This window comes from Orcinus orca, chromosome 1 (genome assembly GCF_937001465.1).
Source record: "Orcinus orca chromosome 1, mOrcOrc1.1, whole genome shotgun sequence".
Classification (NCBI taxonomy): Eukaryota; Metazoa; Chordata; class Mammalia; order Artiodactyla; family Delphinidae; genus Orcinus; species Orcinus orca.
The window spans coordinates 105,431,192-105,450,691 of NC_064559.1; the positions used below are offsets into that span (position 1 = coordinate 105,431,192).

The 19,500-nt window shown below is 51.8% G+C and overlaps 3 protein-coding genes across 10 annotated transcripts in view; 2 read left to right on the top strand and 1 right to left on the bottom strand.

Annotated features, from left to right (window-relative positions):
• Positions 1–10,062, top strand: part of ANKRD35 (ankyrin repeat domain 35) — a 22,931-nt gene extending 12,869 nt beyond the window's left edge. For 3 of the 4 annotated variants that reach the window (XM_033416570.2, XM_049699617.1, XM_033416572.2), the window contains 4 exons: positions 1,278–1,367; positions 1,617–1,682; positions 2,258–2,358; positions 2,899–3,102. In XM_033416570.2, coding sequence (XP_033272461.1) covers positions 1,278–1,367; positions 1,617–1,682; positions 2,258–2,320 — 219 coding nt within the window. In that variant the 3' untranslated portion in view covers positions 2,321–2,358; positions 2,899–3,102. Of the gene's footprint in view, positions 1–1,277; positions 1,368–1,616; positions 1,683–2,257; positions 2,359–2,898; positions 3,103–9,923 lie in introns of those variants that run through there. The other variant, XM_033416571.2, reaches the window with a different exon arrangement.
• Positions 7,813–16,698, top strand: PIAS3 (protein inhibitor of activated STAT 3). Its single transcript, XM_004285793.4, has 14 exons — positions 7,813–7,970; positions 9,924–10,341; positions 10,501–10,585; positions 10,822–10,872; positions 11,109–11,199; positions 11,674–11,808; positions 12,028–12,133; positions 12,705–12,778; positions 12,913–13,073; positions 14,057–14,190; positions 14,271–14,439; positions 14,588–14,721; positions 14,910–14,947; positions 15,511–16,698. Exons 1-14 carry the CDS (start codon positions 7,947–7,949, stop codon positions 15,775–15,777), a joined length of 1,887 nt encoding a protein of 628 aa, XP_004285841.1. The 5' UTR covers positions 7,813–7,946; the 3' UTR covers positions 15,778–16,698.
• NUDT17 (nudix hydrolase 17) lies at positions 13,863–19,400 on the bottom strand. Of its 5 annotated transcripts, none has more exons than XM_049699692.1 (8): positions 19,205–19,400; positions 18,678–18,861; positions 18,409–18,434; positions 18,179–18,271; positions 17,848–17,946; positions 17,483–17,619; positions 16,962–17,114; positions 13,863–14,426 (listed from the first exon to the last, which is right to left on the bottom strand). In XM_049699692.1, the coding sequence occupies exons 1-8, from the start codon at positions 19,247–19,249 to the stop codon at positions 14,423–14,425; spliced, it is 741 nt and encodes a 246-aa protein (XP_049555649.1). In that variant the 5' UTR covers positions 19,250–19,400; the 3' UTR covers positions 13,863–14,422. The 5 variants fall into 5 exon arrangements, with proteins under 5 accessions (XP_049555649.1, XP_049555641.1, XP_049555636.1 ...); XM_049699684.1 differs by having other exon boundaries at positions 18,678–18,822; positions 19,061–19,400; XM_049699679.1 differs by having other exon boundaries at positions 18,678–18,825; positions 19,061–19,400.
• Between the last annotated feature and the right edge of the window lie 100 nt (positions 19,401–19,500).

The following is a 19,500-nucleotide window of genomic DNA, read 5'->3' on the forward strand; positions in this document are numbered from 1 at the left end:
GTCCCTTTCTCCCCTCCCACTTCAGTCAGAGTGGGCTCTACAAAAGATTTCCATTGGCAAAGAGGGTGCCAATGCAGAGAAAAACAAAAGTTTGAAAACCATTGTGTTAGATACCCGAGTTTCCTAATGATTGCTCCAAAGGTGAATGAATATAAGTCTACAGGCTTCCAACAGACATGTTTTACAAATTCAAAAACATCAATTTACAAATGAATTTAGTAATTGTAGAACTACCTGTGCAGTGAGTGAATTCAGACTTATCAAAGTTTGTGTACATGATCAAATTTGGAAGGATTAAAAAATATAGGGAATATATATTTTACAGACTATAAAGGACATAAAAATAGAAGGAATGTTATACAGAATAGGAATCAGTGTGGGGTGGGGCTAATTAAAGAAAGGAATTTTCTGTTGGTGTTGAAGGGGAAGATAAAAGTAGACAAATGAGCAAAAAAAATAGTGTAGTGGGCTCCGAACTGAGGTTGTCTGCATTTGAATTTCAATTTCAACACGAACTGATTGGGAATTCCCTGGCGGTCCAGTGGTTAGGACTCCTGGCTTCCACTGCAGGTGGCCTGGGTTTGATCCCTGGTCGGGGAACTAAGATCCCACAAGCTGCACGGTGTGGCCAAAAACAAAAAAAAACAAAAAAAACAAAACTGATTGATCTTGGGTGAGTTATCTAAGCCTCAGTTTTCTCATCTATAAAATGCGGATAATAACAGAGTTGTTGTGAGGATTACATTAAATAAGACATTATATTTAAAATAGGCCAATTTTTGGTAAATGGCTGGTACTCAGTAGAAGTTAGCTAGTTTTATTATTCCTACTACCACTATTCCTATTACTGCTGGTTATCATTAACTGCATTTGTACCTCAGTCTCACAAACCACAGAAACTCATCTCCATTTCCCTCAGTGGTCAGTAGGCCAAAGTAGGTCAGGATCCAGTACAGAGTTAAGAGTGTGTCCCATGAATTCAAAGAGATCTTGGTTCAAATTATGATTTCATCACTTATTAGCTGTATGATTTTGACAAATTACTTAACTCAGGCACCTTATCTACAAAATGTGAATGATAATACTTCCCTCAGAGAAGGATTGTTCTTCTCAGAACAGAAGAAGAGCTGTTTTGAGTATTAAGTGGGACAATGTGTGTAAAAGTATCTGGCAGATATTAACTACCCAATAAAAGGAAACTCACCTTGACTTTGGGTGGTGTTGGGGTGGGAAATGACTGGGGCCTCATTGGTTCCTTTTCTTTCCTTTGACCTCAGATCAAGGAATTGTTGAAGAAGCTGGAGCAGCTTTCAGAGGAGATTCTAGTAGTTCGGGGAGAAAATGCTCACCTTGCCCGACAGCTGCAGGTATGTCTGGCTCTCGGAGGAATGGACACTGCTAGAGAAGAGGGTGCACAGTGGAAGTGATGTACCTGTGGGAGAGATTCTGGGGATTCCAGAGGCCTGGCTAGGCAGTGGTCTAGGCTGAGCCAGTGATGGGCCAAGGGAGCCTACCTGGCACAGCTGAGCACTTCACTTCATTGTTCCTCATGCTTGGGGGATGAGGGTGAGTGTGAGAGGCTGGGCACATGACCTCCCATTGATGCTCACTCCCAGGATTCCCAGAAGAACCACGAAGAGATCATCTCCACCTATAGAAATCATCTGCTGAATGCCGCTCAGGTGAGCCTGGGGGCAGGTAGAGGCAGAGAGCTGGCCAGGGGGCATTGCATTTGGCATCCCTTCTCTTACCTGCACAGACTCGTCTCTCAGGAAGCTGGACTTTAGATGTCCCAATACCAGGTTTCTGGATATCATTAGGCAGACTGAGAGAAGTTATGCATGAATGTGAGGGGGAGAGGTGTTTGCCCCTCCTTTTCGATTCCCTGATTGACTGTAAGGCTTTTTCCTGTCCCCTGCGCCACTTCTCAGCGTCCTCCTGAGCCAGCTTACCCCTCGCCAAGGAAGAAGAGGTGGGTGGCTCGTTCCTTTATTAGGAATAATAATAACTACAAAGAATCGAGCACTTATTGTGTACCCGGTGCTTTGCTCCATAGTCACAGTTGTAACCTTCACAGCAGTTCTAAAAAGATTATCTTCCTTGTGAAGATTAGGAAACAGCTATTGAGGAGTTAGTAGTATAAGTGAGGGCACGTAGTTAGTAAGTAGCATCCTACTCTACCATAGAAACTCTCCCTTTCCTGTCTCTCTCATTTCCTTTTCTTCATCTCCTTTTGTTTCTTTCATGCTGCCTACAGAGCTACATGGAACAGGATGTGTACAGTATCCTACTGCGAATCCTCAGCATCCAGGAGGAGTGAGGCATCCTGTGCCCTGAAGAATATGGGATCTCTCTGTTGTGAGTTGTGGTCTGAGGGTGATGAGGGAAGGAACTTGGGAGAAAGGAGGCTTAAGGATAGAAATTGGAGTCTCCTTTTGCCCCATGTGGTAGCTGACACTAGGGAGTCCTGTGGGGCATAGAGCATTTGAGGTGAGGTCAATTGAGAAGACATGTTATGGGGAATCACTGGGTGGAGTCAGGAATCAGTGAGCAGGTAGACTGAAGGGGTCTGACTTATGAGATGGAGACAGAAAAGAGGAGTTGAATGACTCTCCTAAGGTCTGGGGTAGAGAGATGCCAGTGAAAGATGAGTGATGGTGGGATAGTGGTGCACAGTTGTTTCCTAGTGTGGGACTCTACAGATTCCAGAATCTCTCCTTCACTCCCACACCATTCATTCAAAGTGTAGTCATCCTCCATCCTTCTCCCTGCCCCTATGCAGGCAGCCATCTTCTCCAGTCCAGATAGATGAGGATCATCTTTAGCATCTTGGGGTGGGTGGGAGGAGACTGAGGGTATAGAAGTGTGTGCATTTCATCCTTGAATTTCTTCTTTCAGGGAATAGAGCATCCCTGGTTGCCAGAGCCTCCAACAGGCTGTGGTGGGTGGTGGGTTGGCCACTACGGCTGTGGTGGGTGGGGCTTCACCTGACGTTATGGACCCCAGACCTGAGAACCTGAACCCTGGACTCAGCGTGGATGAGATCAGAGGAGGTGTGGATGGAAGCCAGCTCTGTGGAGAATAAAGCAGGAGGCAGGGTGATGTTGGGTGTCGTTTTTTCTGCCTAAAGGGGCATGGGGGAAGGAATCTTTTTCATTCCTTTTTGATCACAAATGGCCCCATAAGTTAGCTGCTTTCAAACTTTGATTATGATCCATAGTAACAAATACATTTTACGTCCTGTGTGTACATACCTGAAATAGTATTTACCCTTACTATTTCTATTCTGTTCTATATTCCATCAAAAAATATTGGTTACAATACATCCACTAATGGGTCAAGACCCAGTTTGAAAAACAGCATTCTCACAGTTTGAAAAACAGCCCTCTGTAAAAATGGAGATTGACATTCTTCCTTTCTCTTTCTCAAATCTGCTTCTTACTGACTGACACACCTCTAATCTTTTTTCTCTACCTTGGGACTCCTCCGTCCACTATCTTTTTTAAGAAGGATAGATGGAGAGACCTAGATTTTCTTCAAGATGTACAATCTAAAATATTCTATCGGGCTTCCCTGGTGGCGTAGTGGTTGAGAGTCCGCCTGCCGATGCAGGGGATGCGGATTCGTGCCCCGGTCCGGGAAGATCCCACATGCCACATAGCGGCTGGGCCTCTTGAGCCATGGCTGCTGAGCCTGCGCGTCCGGAGCCTGTGCTCCACAACGGGAGAGGCCGCAACAGTGAGAGGCCCGCGTACCGCAAAAAAAAAAAAAAAAAAAAAAATTCTATCGTGTTAAACCATGTGTCTAGATTTGAGGTGCATGGCCTTATGTAGTCAGTGTTCTTTGCCCCAGGTGCGAAGAGGGATGAAAAGTCTGATTCCTGGAAGAGGGAAGAAAGGATACTCAGCTTTGGCTTCTTGCCCCCAGTTCTGTTCTCAGACTGAAAAAGTGTATCTCTCTGGTCCACTTCCCCTGGGTCTCCTCCCCTTCCTGCCTCTTCACCAGCCAGATTGCTAGGTGAGAGTGAGGCAACTGAGTTCTTCCAAAATCTGGAATTGCTGTTTGGTGGCCGCCGCACTGATCCCTCCCAGTTCCTTCTCGCAGCCCCCCACCCCCCCGCTGGGTTATGCTGGGTCAGGCAGCAGCGGTTTGGCAGTGGAGACTGACTGGGCTGAGAGAATAGTGGGGAGGGGCCGTCGTGGAAGACAGGGGGCCACTGGAGGGCTGCAGAGCCTCGCTCCAGGGTCTGGCCAGGAAAAGAGCAGCTATGTAGATTAGGTCCTAAAGAAGATGAGGGTCAGCTTCGGGGTTTATGTGGATGGGCACAAGACTGCTTTAAGGTTGGGAGAATGAAGAGAGGAGGAATTGATGGGGAAAAAGAAGGGTGCAGCTGCCAGAAGAGCATCAAAATGTCCAAGTCATTTCTATTAAGGGGAACAGAACCTCTCTTTTCCTTTCTACCCTTAGAGTTACCAAAGAATAGAAAAGGACTGTTACATTCCTTATTATATATGCAGTGTGGGGTGGGAAGAATGAAGAAACTGCTGAGAGAAGGGTCCAGAGAGGGGGAGATCATTTTGCTAAGTTCAAGTATGAGTCAGGAAACAGCTCTGGTAATGGAAGCCAGGCCCTTGGCTTCCTCTGGAGCTCCTGGAAGCTGATCCCAGGATGGCTGAGCTGTGGGAATGGTCAGTGATGTTAATGATAACACAGAAGTGGAACCTTCTCCAGCCCCTGGTCTTCCTAAACAATCTCCCTCTATACAACCCCATAAACTGTTACCCCAACACCCCCAAGCCCTGAAATTTTCCTTGATTTCATAAATAAATCTTTCTTTCTCAAAGTAACTCTAGTCTTAATGTTCCCCTCTTTCCTCCTGGGCTGTCTCTTCAAGTCGGACTTCAGTAGGGACTTACTACTCCTGCTTCACTTCCCCTTCGTGCTCCAGGCTTCAGATGTGAGTGCATGCGTGAGAGTAGGTGAAGCTCGGTGAGCCATGATGCAGTTCAGACCATGTTTTTGAATGCCCTCGATCTGAAACTTGGTTCTGATTTGCAGGTTCCCTCCTTTGTCTGGTAACATTACTTTATTAAACTGATATTTAAAGGGCCTACTAAGTGCCAGGCACTGGGGATAGAGAGAGCTTGCAGGCAGGATCAGACTCAGGTGCCCTGGTTGCTAGTTTTATGTTATCCTGTAGGGATGCTAGCACTTATAACTGCAATTAACTCTTTTTTTTTTTTTCCTTGTGAATTTGTTTTTATTGGGATATAGGGGATGGGTTGCGAAATATCTCCATGGGTTATGCCCCATCAGAGAAATGTCCATTCTAATCTCCCTGGAATAGCTTTTGGAACTTTTTCTTGGAGCTTCTGCTCTTGCTATCAGCAGCCTCTTTAGGTCCACTGCTGAGCGGCTCCTCCTTGGAAGAGAATTTCCTCTTTTTCTTGGGGACTCAAATTAACTATTAAAGGAGATCCCTCCTTTATGAAGTCACTAGGAATCAAGGTGAGGTTGATTTTTTTTTCTTTACATTTTTACAGCTTTATTTGGGTATAACTGACATACAATAAGCTGCATGTAAAGGGTACAGTTTGATAAATTTTGACATATGTATACACCCATAAAACCATCACACCATCAAGATGATGAACATATCCATCACTCCCACAGAGTTCCCCCATCTCTCTCTTTTTTTTTAATCTTCCCTCTTCTCCTTCCCCTGAAAATTCTAGAAGATACAAACTAGTCCATAGTAACTTTTGATATAGAGGACTTAACAGAACAAAAAATGAGCTCAGGGGGCTTCCCTGGTGGCACAGTGGTTGAGAGTCCGCCTCCCGATGCAGGGGACGCGGGTTCATGCCCTGGTCCGGGAAGATCCCACCTGCCGTGGAGCGGCTGGGTCCGTGAGCCATGGCCGCTGAGCCTGCGCGCGGCGCGTCCGGAGCCTGTGCTCCTCAACGGGAGAGGCCACAACAGTGAGAGGCCCGCGTACCGCAAAAAAAAAAAAAAAAAAAAGAGCTCAGGGCCTGATGAAGATTCAAGTGTTGGAGGGAGCAGTTGGGATTTAGAACCAAATACCGGAGCTTGAGGTTCCACCATTGCTGGCAGCAGAGCAGCAAGGAAAGAACCTGAGTGTCAGGAGAGGGCAGACATCCTCCCTAGGGACAAAATCCACAAAGTAGTTGGGTATGGTCCAGTTCAACAGGTACCTGGGGATGTTGGTATGCTGGCACCTTCAGTCTTACAGCTGTGGGGTCTCATGGGAAGGATTATACTGAAGGTTTAAGCTAAATGAGAGGATTACTCATATAATTTATTAAAGCACTCTTTTTGTATGCCAATTATTGGTTTAACCATCTTGCTGCTGCTAGACTGAGAACTCCTGCAAGGATTTTATGTCCTCACCACCTAACAATCTTTGAACAGCATTCAAATATTTATTGAACAAATGACATTATCACTTAGGTCCCAGCCGACTAAGTATAAAATGCTATGAATTTTTCCAGTACCTGGTTTGGGTAAACTGCTCTCACGTTGGTACTTTCAAGGGACCTGCCTGCGAGTGATTAGCTTAGTTGAGAATGGGGCCTCTGGAAGGTCTACAGCTTTGGAGGAAGGAGAGCAGGCAGTTCAGAGTGGCAGAAGGGTGCCCTTTTGGGGTGAGAAAACCTCCCCTCTGTTCACTTTCAGCTACTTCAAAGCTGTGGGGTCTCTGGTGACAGTGTATTTGAGGTAGGGGGTAGGGGACCACAGGCAAAGTTAGGGTTTAGGTACACTTTGGATTTTAGCAGCCCATGTTTTCTTACCCTTAGGGAGAGAGACTCTAAGTAGGAACCTCTTTATGCGATCAGATTCCAGTTCCACACCATCTTATTTGCACCATTCTTCCACCTCAAGCGCATACGCGACTTTGCAAGGGTCACAGCGGTAGTGAGAATGGGAGATAAAAGAACTTCTCTCCTGATCCACTCACTAGAGGAGTTAATCCCTCCCGGCCAGGCTCTGAGTCCCTGCCCCTCCCGTCTCAGGCTCCGCCCCCTCCCCACTTCTCCCGCGGTCCTGGCGGGCTTACCCAGGAGGGGGGCGGCCCCAGCCCCAGCGCTGGGCCGGGCGGAGCTCCCGCCCAGGCGGAGCTGCGGCTGCAGCGTCCAGCTGCCGGACCGACCTCCAGCCGGGCAGACTGCGGGAGCGGCGCCGGGCCCCCTCCCCCCACCTCTCCAGCCCACCCTCTGAGCCTCCCGAGCCCCCTCCCCGCTCCCTGCAACTGTGCTGGTAAGTCCCACTCTCCGCACCAAACTTTTTTGCTGCCGAGTTTGAGTCCTACCGCCGGACCACGAGATACAATGTAATTGGGGGGGGAGGGGGTGAATTGAGAATAGAATGAACTCTTCACGACACCATAGCGTCTCTAAAATGGATCAGATCTCCCCCATTTCCCGAATTAGTAGAACTCTTGAATTTAGATGGTTAAACTTGTAGATAAGGAGCTGAGGGTATTTCCTCCAACTTCGCTACCCCCTCCCCCATTTCTCTGAGATTTAGCCCTTCCCGATACTTTCTCTCCATATTCCAAGTATCTTTGGCTCCCTAAAAGCTCATCCCTTCTCAACTCCGGCGTGGCAAAGCCCCCTCCCCCAGGTGCTTCGGGTCCACCTCCTTTCCCATTCCCCCTGGGACCCCGCGATCCTTCGGGCGGTACACTCCCTCCGGGTCTACCGGTCTGGCACACCGGCCAAAGACGTGCAGGGGCTGGGTTCGGCTGTGGAGGGAGGGGCTGAGGCTGGGTCCAAAACCCGGCGGGCGGGGCCGGGAAGGGGAGGTGTAGGGGGCCGGACTGGGCGGAGCAGGCGGCATTTGCGGCCGGCGCCGGGGTGGAGAGTTGTGCGCCGGTCCCTGGGCCTGAGCTCGGGCTCGGGCTCGGGCGCCTGCGATGTCTCAAGATGGCGGAGCTGGGCGAATTAAAGGTACCGGCCCCCTCCCCCATCCACATCGGGACTGAGCCCGGCTGTACGCCGAGTCCGGGAAGCGACCGAGACTGGGTGCTGAGGGCTCGGGTGGGGGCCGGAGACGTGGCGGGGACTGGCTGCCGGGGATGGTGAGAAGTGCCTGTGGGCGACGAAGGGGCTGCGGCGGGGCTCCGGGGGCGGGGCCGCGGGGCAGATATAGGGGTGGGGCCGAGGGGAATTGCCGCAGTTGGGGGCCGAGGCGCAGGGGGCGGGGACGCGGGGTAGAAGTCGGATTTGGTAGTAGGGGCAGATGTAGGAGTTGGGCCAGGAGGAAAAGCTGCTGTAGAGGCAAAGGGGGCGAGTCGATCAAGGGCCAGAGATGCGACAGTAGGGGGCAGATGTTGGATGTGACTGGGGGGCAGATTACGGGTAGGCTCCTCGGGGGAAAGGCGCTGAGAGGATAGAGGCTTTGGGGCTGCTATTGGGATCTGAGCCTTGGGAAGTACCAGTAGGCGGCTGAGATCTAGGGGGCGGGGCTGTGCGGGGCTAGATCGAGGGGTGGGGCAGAAGCATCCTGGAGGCTGAGAGGAAGGTCCTGCCTTAGTGAGTCGGTATCTTTGGGCAGAGGAGTGAAACTATGGGATAGAAAGGGAGAAGTTCTTGACAAAGCTAGTGGAGAAATAAAGGCAGGACGGAGGAAATTAGGATGGGGAGAAAGGTAGAGGAGCAAGTTTTTAATCATATTCCTCAAAAGGGGCCCAAAGCCATAATGTCTCCTGTGAGGGGAAGAATTGTGAAGGGCTAGGAAGGCCTGCCCGTGGCAGGGTCTCCTAGAGATTCATAGAAGTGAGTCCTTTAAAGAGAGAGCTTACCACTACCAGAGACTTGAGGATAACCATATCCGAGGACATCTCACAGAACCTTTAAAAACCATGGGGTTCATCCCCCTGTCTCCTGGCTTTATTCTGCCTTTTGAAATGGAGCCATTTTCTTGGGAGGGCCTGAGGTCTAGTTACTGGGTCTAGCTGCCTAGGAGAGCATGCAATTCTGCACCCTGGCTCAGGGGCTGCTCACCTTCTCCTCACCCTCCCAGGGCCTCTGTTTAGAGCTTCCCTCTTCCCTCTTCCACCCCTGTGGAGGAGGGGGAGGATCACTTATTTTCTCTGGGTAGGAGAGAAGCAGGATATTAGTTCCTGGCAGATGGAGTAAACGGGTAAACAGGAAGGATACCTGGATTTCACAATTCGCTGTTAACCTCTCACCCCAAGTTTTGGTCCTGTTTCTCTCCCACAGAAATAGGACTGAGGGGAGGTGGTTATGTAAATGACACTGAGAAAGGATTTGGGGGAGTTATGAGCATTGAACCCTGATCTGAAAACCCTGGCCACAAAAGCTTCAGAGGCTTGGGGAAAATAGCTGAGGTAGATCGAGGTGTTGGGAGGGGTGGGCCGTGGGGCACAATCCTCCAGCCACCTGGCCCCTTTCTTCTCTATGGGGCTGTCTGGCCTGAATCCTCTTCTCCCCCCTCCTTCTCCCTGTCTCCTATCCTCTTCCCAGGAGCTGGGATGGATCTGAGTGTCTGAGAAAGAGCAGGAGAGGAGATAAGCAGCTTACAGGAGGGTCCAGGCTCACCGCAGGGATGGAGGGAAAAGGCTGTAGTGGACTGAGAGGTGTGCTTTGGGGTGGCATGCTGTCTGCACCCTGCCCTCACCTGTTAAACTGCCAGGCACAGGGAGATAGGGCTGCTCAAGCCTGGGAGGCAGTGGTGAGGTGATCTGAGGGTTGCTAAAATGGGACCTAGATGTCCGTTTGGCCAGCTTCACTGTCTGGCAGTAATCCACTGGCTGCAAAGCACCTTTCTGATTAGCGCTGGAGGGAAAGTGCATTGCCCACCTACTAGCTCAGCCCCAGTGCCTTTGGCAGGACAGCCCTGTGCAAGGTAGGATTCTCATGCTTCTCTGGTCTCCACAGCACATGGTGATGAGTTTCCGGGTGTCTGAGCTCCAGGTGCTCCTCGGCTTCGCTGGCCGGAACAAGAGTGGACGGAAGCACGAGCTCCTGGCCAAGGCCCTGCACCTCCTCAAGTCCAGCTGTGCCCCCAGCGTCCAGATGAAGATCAAAGAGCTTTACCGCCGACGCTTTCCCCGGAAGACCCTGGGGCCCTCCGATCTTTCTCTGCTCTCTCTGCCCCCTGGCACCCCTCCTGTAGGCTCTCCTGGTCCTCTAGCTCCCATCCCCCCAGCCCTCTTGGCCCCTGGCACCCTGCTGGGCCCCAAGCGTGAAGTGGACATGCACCCCCCTCTGCCCCAGCCTGTGCACCCTGATGTCACCATGAAACCATTGCCCTTCTATGAAATCTACGGGGAGCTCATCCGGCCCACCACCCTCGGTATGGCTCTTTGTGATCCCTGGGTCTTCCTGGACTCCAAGCCTCTTTCCCAAGCCTTTCTTAGGCTTTAGTCCTGTGGGATCAGCACCCTGGAATAGCGGCAACTTCTGTGGCTGCCTGTGCATGGGCTTGGGAATAACTGCCCCTTTGTGTCCTCAGCATCCACTTCTAGCCAGCGGTTTGAGGAAGCGCACTTCACCTTTGCCCTCACTCCCCAGCAAGTGCAGCAGATTCTCACATCCAGGTACATCTCTTTCAGTCGTCCTGCCTCATCCTTGGGTGGTTACCCTTAGACTCTGCTCTCTGACTTTCTTCTCTTCTGCCCTGCCCTCCTTCCTCTCCATCCTCCTGCACCTGCTTTGTCCCTCATTCTCTTGTATGTCCCTTCTCTATTCTCTGGACATCTAACTTTCTGTGTCTCTCTTCACCCCTGCCCTTCAGGGGCCACATACTGACATCTCTCCTCCCTCCCTCTTCCAGAGAGGTTCTGCCAGGAGCGAAATGTGATTATACCATACAGGTGCAGCTAAGGTGAGTTGATTCTCCCTCCCCTCAGGGCTCCCACTGAGGGTGGGAATGAAGTAAGGGTATGATGGTTACTATTAGGAGGTTACTATTAGGACATGCTCTGCCATGTCCACCCCAGCCCTAGGATTCTTGTTTGGAAGCTGAAGGCTACAGATATCCATGACTGATTTTCTGAGGTTGCCTGCCTCTCTCTGCAAGAACTGCCTCCCACCCTTTCATCTTCTCTCATCTCTTACCAGGTTCTGTCTCTGTGAGACCAGCTGCCCCCAAGAGGATTACTTCCCCCCCAACCTCTTTGTCAAGGTCAACGGGAAACTGTGCCCCCTGCCGGTAAATGCTCTTCCCTTCTTCTGGCAGTAACCCCTTCCCTGTTTTAGTTCCTAAATGTTACATCTTTTATGAAAGAGACATGCCTGACATAGTAGGTGCTCACTTTACTGACTGAATCAATATAATCTAGAGAGTACCAAGATAGGGCTGAACAAGGGTTCTCTCAGAACCCAGAGGGGGGATATTAGTTCAACTCAAAGGTTCAGGAAAGATTCTCAGAAGTGATGACCCTAGAGCTGAGGGTTGGAAGAAGTGGGGTATCCCTACTCTTCCTCTTCAAGAACTCAGTGAGCAGGTTTCTATTTATCTGGTCAGTGAGTAAGTTCTCCTTTTTCCCCAGGAATGAACCCTGCTGCCAACCCTAGAGAGTGCCCCAGTTTTTTGAGTCACTGAATGGGCCCCCGTCTCACTCATCTCAGTGAGTGACCTAAGACAAGGTGTCTTAACCAGGCCCTCCCTCCCTCCCTCCCCCAGGGTTACCTTCCCCCTACCAAGAATGGGGCTGAGCCCAAGAGGCCCAGCCGCCCCATCAACATCACACCCCTGGCTCGACTCTCGGCCACTGTTCCCAACACCATCGTGGTCAACTGGTCGTCTGAGTTCGGACGGGTGAGCGTGGCTGAGGCTGGGGGCCTGGAGAAGCCTGCAGGGAGTGAGAGGGAATCATCCAGTGCGTTGGGCTGGGGAAACATCTTTCTCTTCATGGGTCTCTCTGCATTAACTTGCTGTCTCTGGCCCTCATGTGACAAGGTGGGGGGCTGCTGGTGGTGGTGGTGGTAGTGGTGTACGAAGCAGAGGCTGATTGTCTCCCCCCACACCTCCAAGTAGAATTACTCCTTGTCTGTGTACCTGGTGAGGCAGCTGACTGCAGGAACCCTTCTACAAAAACTCAGAGCAAAGGGCATCCGGAACCCAGACCATTCCCGGGCACTGAGTGAGTAACATCCCGTCCCTCTTCTCTCTGACCAGTATCCAATTCTTCCTGGCCCTCGAGCCTTTACAGTTAAAACTCATACCCCTCTTAGGACAACTTACTTCACCTCTCACATGAACCCCAACCCGTGCCGTACCCGTTACCAATCTTTGTGGTTGAAAAGTGGGGCCACTTCAGGCATTGACACCCTTGCATTCCCAATTATACATCTGCTTTGCACCTCACAGACCTTAACTCCAGCCCTGTTGGAATTTGGGTTCTCCAGACTAGAAAGTGTCTTTAAGTATCATCAACACTAACCCTCTTGTGCTGCTTCAATTCCCTCTAGGTCATCTCTGCCACAGTGTCACCCAGCTGTATTTAAGCATCTTCAGGGATGGGGAAATCTCTCCCCGCCACCTAGCCTTCGTAATGCAGATCCCAGACCACCCCCATGTGACATCCCATTGGCCCCCAAAGGCGCTCTACCCAGCCGCCTCTCAGCCAGAGCCATCTGCTTCTGGCCTCACCACCTCCTGGGCTTCTCTCCAGCCTTGCTGACCCCATGGCTCTGGCCCCACTCTTGTTTCAGTCAAGGAGAAGCTGACCGCTGACCCGGACAGTGAGGTGGCCACTACAAGTCTCCGGGTGTCACTCATGTGCCCGGTGGGTACAAGGGAGAAGAGAAGGGGGAGGAGTGGTGGGTTAAACCTCTAGACTCAGATGAGGGATCCTAGGGCTATTAGAGTGAGGCTCTCTGGGACATGGGGACTCTGACCAGAGAACTCGTCTCTCCTCAGCTAGGGAAGATGCGCTTGACTGTCCCTTGTCGGGCCCTCACCTGCGCCCACCTGCAGAGCTTCGATGCTGCCCTTTATCTACAGATGAATGAGAAGAAGCCAACGTGGACATGTCCTGTGTGTGATAAGAAGGCTCCCTATGAATCTCTTATCATTGATGGGTAGGGCTGTTCTGCATTCAGCTTCCTTTTACCTAGGACATACACTAGGACTGGCCCCTGCCCCTATATATAAATATATATCTGTAACTTACTTCCCCTCCCAACTCTTAACATATCTGTCTCTTTTATATAAATATTACCTATCTATCTATCTCTCCCTCCAACATTGAGGACTTCACTACACACCGTACTAAGTACTTTGCATGCCTTATCTCATTGAGTCCTACGAGATGCCAGTAACCCTGTGAGATAGGTACGGTCATTACAGGTGAGGAAGTTGAGACCTAGAGAGACCGAGTATCTTGCTCAAAGTTACAGTGTTAGTAAGTGGCAGAGCCAGTGTATCAAACTGTTACATCAAACAATTACCTGACCTCTTACTGAACATAGCAATAAAGTTCTTTTGATCTAGCGACTCCTAACCTGCTTCCAGAGCCTACATTATGGTTCTTGTTCCCAGTGCCTCTTTTTTTTTTTTTTTTTGCGGTACGTGGGCCTCTTACTGCTGTGGCCTCTCCTGTTGCGGAGCACAGGCTCCGGAAGCGCAGGCTCAGCGGCCATGGCTCACGGGCCCAGCCTCTCCGCGGCATGTGGGATCTTCCCAGACCGGGGCACGAACCCGTGTCCCCTGCATTGGCAGGCGGACTCTCAACCACTGCGCCACCAGGGAAGCCCCCAGTGCCTCTTTTTGAGGTAGCTTATAGAGTTCTGTTATTTCTGCTCCTTCTGTTTTGTTCCTAGTACTACATGGAACACGTGCTTAGAATGTACTTATTTTAAAACTCAGCATTTAAAATTTTCAAAGCTCTTTTATGCACCTTACTGTATTTGATTCCAACAACTCAGAGAGGTCAGGAGGGTGGATAACATCCCTAATTTACAGGTGAGGAAACTGAGGTTCAGGAAGGTGAGTCCCAGAACTCCCTGGCTACTGTTGCAGCCATCTCCCAGCCACATGAATTCCTATCTCTCCCCTCCCCTAGTTTATTCATGGAGATTCTTAATTCCTGCTCGGATTGTGATGAGATCCAGTTCATGGAAGATGGATCCTGGTGCCCAATGAAACCCAAGAAGGAGGCATCTGAGGTTTGCCCCCCGCCAGGGTATGGGCTGGATGGTGAGTGACCCCCTGTCCCCCAGTTGAGCTAAGTCTTGTATGGCCTCTTCTCTGAGACACAGTCTTCTTACCAACCACAGGCCTCCAGTATAGCCCAGTCCAAGAGGGCAATCCATCAGAGAATAAGAAGAAGGTTGAAGTTATTGACTTGACAATAGAAAGCTCATCAGACGAGGAGGACCTGCCCCCGACGAAGAAGCACTGTCCTGTCACTTCAGCTGCTATCCCAGCTCTACCTGGAAGCAAAGGGTATGAAGGAATAGGCTGAATCTATAGCAGAAGGGAGAGGAAGAAGTCAGGAACGCTTTCTGATCACTGGGCAAACTCGGGGGCAGAGAGGGGACTTGAGAGGCTGAGCTAGGTGAGGACATCTGTGATTCCTTCTGTCTCCTCACAGAGTCCTGACATCTGGTCACCAGCCATCTTCGGTGCTACGGAGCCCTGCTATGGGCACGCTGGGCGGGGATTTCCTGTCCAGTCTCCCACTACATGAGTACCCACCTGCCTTCCCACTGGGGGCTGATATACAAGGTATGACACTGATCACAAGGTGGGGCCGTGCACTGCTTTTTGGCTGTTTTGCAAAGGGCCACAATCCAAGGAACGTGTGTGTGTGTGTGTGTGCGTGTGCGTGTGCGTGTGCGTGTGCGTGTGTGTGTGTGTGTGTGTGGTGAAGGGGTCAGATAGGAGGTTGATTTTAATTTTTCTTCTCCTACCAGGTTTAGATTTATTTTCTTTCCTTCAGACTGAGAGTCAGGTAAGTGGTCCCTTCTCATTCTCAGCTCGCTGAAGCCTCCTTTCTAGGCACTGATGGGCCCCTTTACTCTCTCATTTTCCCCGGGGACCTTAATGTGCTTCTCCATGAAGGAAGGAAACTGCGGTACAGGCAGTTTATTTCCCTCCTAGGCCCCACTGGGATTTCTTCAGATTCTCACCCATGTCTTCCTCTGTCCTCTGTTACTTACTGTTCTGTCTCCAGAGTTTTTAGTGTAGTTCTGTGCCTGTCTGCTCACCCCTCCCCACCCCCCCAAACCCATGTGCACTTGAGCACCATGACTGCCCCAGCCGGACATTCCACACATTTCAGACGCCCACAGGGCCGAGAATCTAGCAAGCTGGTGGGGCTGTCTCCAGGCAGGGAAGAGGGGTGGGGTGTGGGGAAGTAGGGGAAGGAGTCAGAGGGAGGCTCTCCTGCTTCTCAGAGAATACTTTGGGATCCTGAGGGGTTTATTTATCCCATATGGTATTTGAGATGAGTGACTGGGAGGCGGTTTGTAAAGTCAGGATAAAATCTTAAACCATGCTCTTGATTCCTCCCAGCACTATGGTCCGTCCGTCATCACCTCGCTAGATGAACAGGATGCCCTGGGCCACTTCTTCCAGTACCGAGGGACCCCTTCCCACTTCCTGGGCCCGCTAGGCCCCACGTTGGGGAGCTCTCACCGCAGCACCACTCCGGCACCCCCTCCTGGCCGTGTCAGTAGCATTGTGGCCCCTGGGGGAAACTTAAGGGAGGGGCATGGAGGACCCCTGCCCTCAGGTCCCTCTTTGACTGGCTGTCGGTCAGACATCATTTCCCTGGACTGAGTCCCCTGGATCGTGGAGCCTTCACCGCCTCGCAACACTGAGCAAGTATGCTGTGGAGTCTGGAACCCTGGCCCCTCTGACCCATCAGAAGGGCTTTGGTCAAGGCCAGAAAGATCTTCATGGACACCTGTTTTTGGCCTTATCTCTGCCTGACAAGGCTAGCACCCAAAGGGTTAATATTTAACCTCTTTTAAAGGACATTTGGGGTCTGTTTTTGGAAATGTTCTTTGATGTCCAGCCCATTCCTTTGGGTCTGTTAACCTAGGCAGTGGGAGGCAAATGGGATGGGATGTGAGTTGGGGAAAGGGCTGAATCCTCAGCCTTGACTGTCTAAAGCCTCGTAGGGAAGGGGCCCTTCTCGTGTCCCCCAGATGCCCTCTGTTTCCATTCCCCAAAGCCGGCTGTGTTCCTTCCCCATATCCATTGTCTCTTCACGTCCATTCCGTTCTCTTTGGCCAGACAGCTGGAGTAACTGAGATAGGCAGACACATGGACAGAGAACTCTATTTTGGGTTGCATATTTTTTGTGTGTAAACAAGAAAAACCAAAATACTCCAAAGATGACTTTCCCTGCCTCCTGCTTCCCAGTGTGACTGAGGAGGAGATAAGGCCTTAGCCCTGATCCCCAGGGGTTTGGGAGAAGGGCCTGGCCAATCGCCTGGGTCTCTCTATTTATATATTTAAGTAAGTTCACAATGATGCTTATGCTGACCAGCCTGGAACCTGAGCTTCTAAAGGCCCATGGCCCTGTGGTTAGGTCTGGCTCATTCTGCACCTTTCCTGGGAGGTGGGAGCACCCTTGTGCTCTCTCCAGTCTCCCTTTTCAGGCTCCTCTAGGGCCTAGGATCTATGTTGTAATTTTACTTTCTATTCCCACAGTTGTAGCAAAGTTCTTACCCATAATAAAGGTTGTGGATGTTCTGTGAGTGTCATGGAGGTGGGCTGGGGAGGGGATTAAGCACTTTGCTTTCCAGATCCCTGGTTTGTGGGGGGTGGGACGGGCCACGTTCTGTTCTTCCCTTGCAGGCCCTGGGTCCGAGTGAGCTCCACTTCCACATGGTAGGGGTGTCACACTGAGGATTTCCAAGGGCAGTTCTTTCTTCCTTTCTTTCCCCCACACCCATAAAAACACTAGACCATTCAGCCCAACACTGTGGAGTCCTTAAGTCCTTCCTCATCCTTACCTGCCCAGATGCTGTAGCCAGAGCCTGAGGGCAAACTTGGTCCCAGTGCTGACCCTCTCTTTGCTATCTGCCGTGGCTGGGGTCGTCCGCAGCAGTGTGGACGTGGGCAAGACCAGAGGTCGAGCTCCTCCATTCTCTTCTAGTTCCACCGCACTGCAGAATGACAGCTCCTGTCTGGGCTGTGCCTTGTGGCTTAGCCCACTTCCGTATCCATAAGGTCATCTGATCCTCCCAACCGCCACAGGAGAGGGGTGGGTGGGTGTTAACCTCATTTTACAGAAAGGAGGGTTAAATGACTTGCCCCCATGAGAGAGTGGGACTGAAACCCAGGTCTTCAGTGCTAGCCAGTTGGACAGGAACCCTTGGAGTATCATGGGCAATATCTTTGATCTCATGTGCTTTCTTCATTATCAGTTGACCCACTCCCTCCCTAAATCTCCCCCACAGCACGAAATTTCCTCTGAACTTCTCAGTGTGTATGTGTTGGTGTGTTGGAGGGTTAGGGAGAAGCTCCTACTTACAGGACAGAAGGCGGTAGGTCCTGGGGAAGATGTCTGGGTGTCTCTGTCCCATCCTCTGTGGCAGCCACTGCAGCTGCTACATCTGGTCCCAGCCACATAAGGGCGCTCACCTCTCTTGGGTTTGGTTGGATCCGGGCCTGGAGCCAGACATGTTGATCCCTTAGTCATGGCCTCTCTCAGAAGACCTGTTCTGGATCACAGCCCACCCACAGGTGGAGTGGAGAGGCTTGGGGCAGGGACAAGGGGAGAGGCTACTGGATTTCTTGGTTATCTCTGACCTTCCCTCTCCCCCTCCTTAGTCATAGTCGGAACCAGTCTGTTTGGTTGTCCTAAGCCGCATTTCCTTCCTCTACTGCCAGCCCTACCTGTAGCTGCTGCTGTGACTCCTGGGAAATGACAAGTAGATAGAGAATGATGTGATGGTATTTGGGGAGACCCCAGCTCAGCCTAGGAGGGTAGGCAGACTAAGAGAGAAGAAAACAAAAATGAGAACTTCCTGTCCCTTTTTGGGGCTTTGTAAATGCAGCTGAGGAAGTGGAGAGTAGAAGTGGTGGAGGAGGGACATGGGTAAGGGTGGGCTTGGGAACTCCAGACCACCCACACTCCATCGGGTCCCATGTGGTCAAGGCAAGTGTGGCTGTTCTCTGGGCTTTGGTGGGTTAGAAGCTGTTAAGGGCTCCCAGGTCCCTGTCTCACCTCCCATAACCCCAGAGGGACCCCAGAGAACTGGCCCTGGGGCAGCTGTAGTCCACTCTCCTCCCAAAGCTCTCGAAGTCCTCCGTCCAGCAGCTGGGAGTGAGGGGGCAGGAGGTCAGAGAGGCCACCGCCTGACTCCTCCAAGTCCTGTGTTTGCCCTTCCCTCAGCCCACACCCAAGGTGGTCCCTCCTTCAGGGCAGGGTGCAGGTTGGGTCAGTGGATTGGCTACCTCTTCATCAGGTTCCACGTGCCCACCTGCAACAACAGTGGGACCAGCAGGTGAATGGTGGTGTTCCTGGTCAGGGACACTCACTCACTGTTTACACCGCCCCCTCCTCCAGTGGGCACAGATGCAGTTGTAGCCCCTTGTGGTTATGGGACCTGTTGATACCACATTTCTGGGCCTACTTCTCTGTCATTCTGAGACTGGGAATAGCACTGTTGGGTAAAGGACAGATTTCTTTCCTGGACTTAGGGCCTTGCCCTCAGACTGCTCACCTGGGGGTACCCAGAGGTTGGGGGAAACGTTGAGAGTTTGTGTCCTTCGGGTCAGCAAGACAGTCTGATCGCTGGACTGCAGAACGACCGCCACAGCCAGATCCACACCTCGATTCGTGGGCAGCTCGGCCCCAGGAGCCCTGGGCTGCTGATCCAGGGCCGAAAAAGGGCAGAAAGGGGGTCGCTGGGGGGAGGGAGCCGCTGGGGTTAATATCTCAGAAGCGAGGCGTGGCTTTCAAAAACTGGGCGACACCCCGATGGGGAAAGAGGCCACGGCAGGCCACTGGCCCCCAGGCCTCTCGCCTCCAGCCCCCACCCGATCCCAGTCCCTACCTTCGGCCCTTCACCCCCCGCCCCCGCCCCGTGCGCCCCCGTCTCCGGACCTGGAGCGGAAGCCTGGCGGAGGCGCCTGGGAACGGCCTGTCCGAGAGAACGAGTTGTCCCCGCTTGAGGCCGCAGTACGTGGGCCACAGCCCGAGCCCCGGCCCGGCGCCCAGGAGGCCACACACGCTCTGCGCGAAGCTCACCGACTCCGGCCGTCCGGACAGGAGAACCACCCTCGCCGCCGCCATAACGCGGCTCTGGGGTCTCTGCGGCCCACTCTGCGCCCTCTAGTGGCCCAGCGGGCTTCCCCTCGGAGCCTTCCGCCGGGTGGGAAGGAAGCCCGGCTTCCGGGACTTCCCCCGGGAAATTGAGGCAAGACACTTGGGGATGAACCACGGGTGTGATAGGTAAATGACAAAGGGGAACACCTCTAAATCCTCAGCTCCTCTTTTCCTCCCATCTTCAGTTTAGGAAAATGATCCCCAGACGGAATGATTTC

Excerpts from the sequence above, each read along its gene's own strand:
- PIAS3 (XM_004285793.4), top strand. The coding sequence starts at position 7,947 with ATGGCGGAGCTGGGCGAATTAAAG. Across the intron at positions 10,873-11,108 it reads ACCATACAGGTGCAGCTAAG|GTTCTGTCTCTGTGAGACCA; the intron begins GTGAGTTGATTC and ends ATCTCTTACCAG. Across the intron at positions 12,779-12,912 it reads GGGTGTCACTCATGTGCCCG|CTAGGGAAGATGCGCTTGAC; the intron begins GTGGGTACAAGG and ends GTCTCTCCTCAG.
- NUDT17 (XM_004285794.4), bottom strand. The coding sequence starts at position 19,249 with ATGGCGGCGGCGAGGGTGGTTCTCCTGTCCGGACGGCCGGAGTCGGTG. Across the intron at positions 18,862-19,060 it reads CCGCCAGGCTTCCGCTCCAG|CGACCCCCTTTCTGCCCTTT; the intron begins GTCCGGAGACGG and ends CCCTCCCCCCAG. Across the intron at positions 18,272-18,408 it reads ACGTGGAACCTGATGAAGAG|CTGCTGGACGGAGGACTTCG; the intron begins GTAGCCAATCCA and ends CCTCACTCCCAG.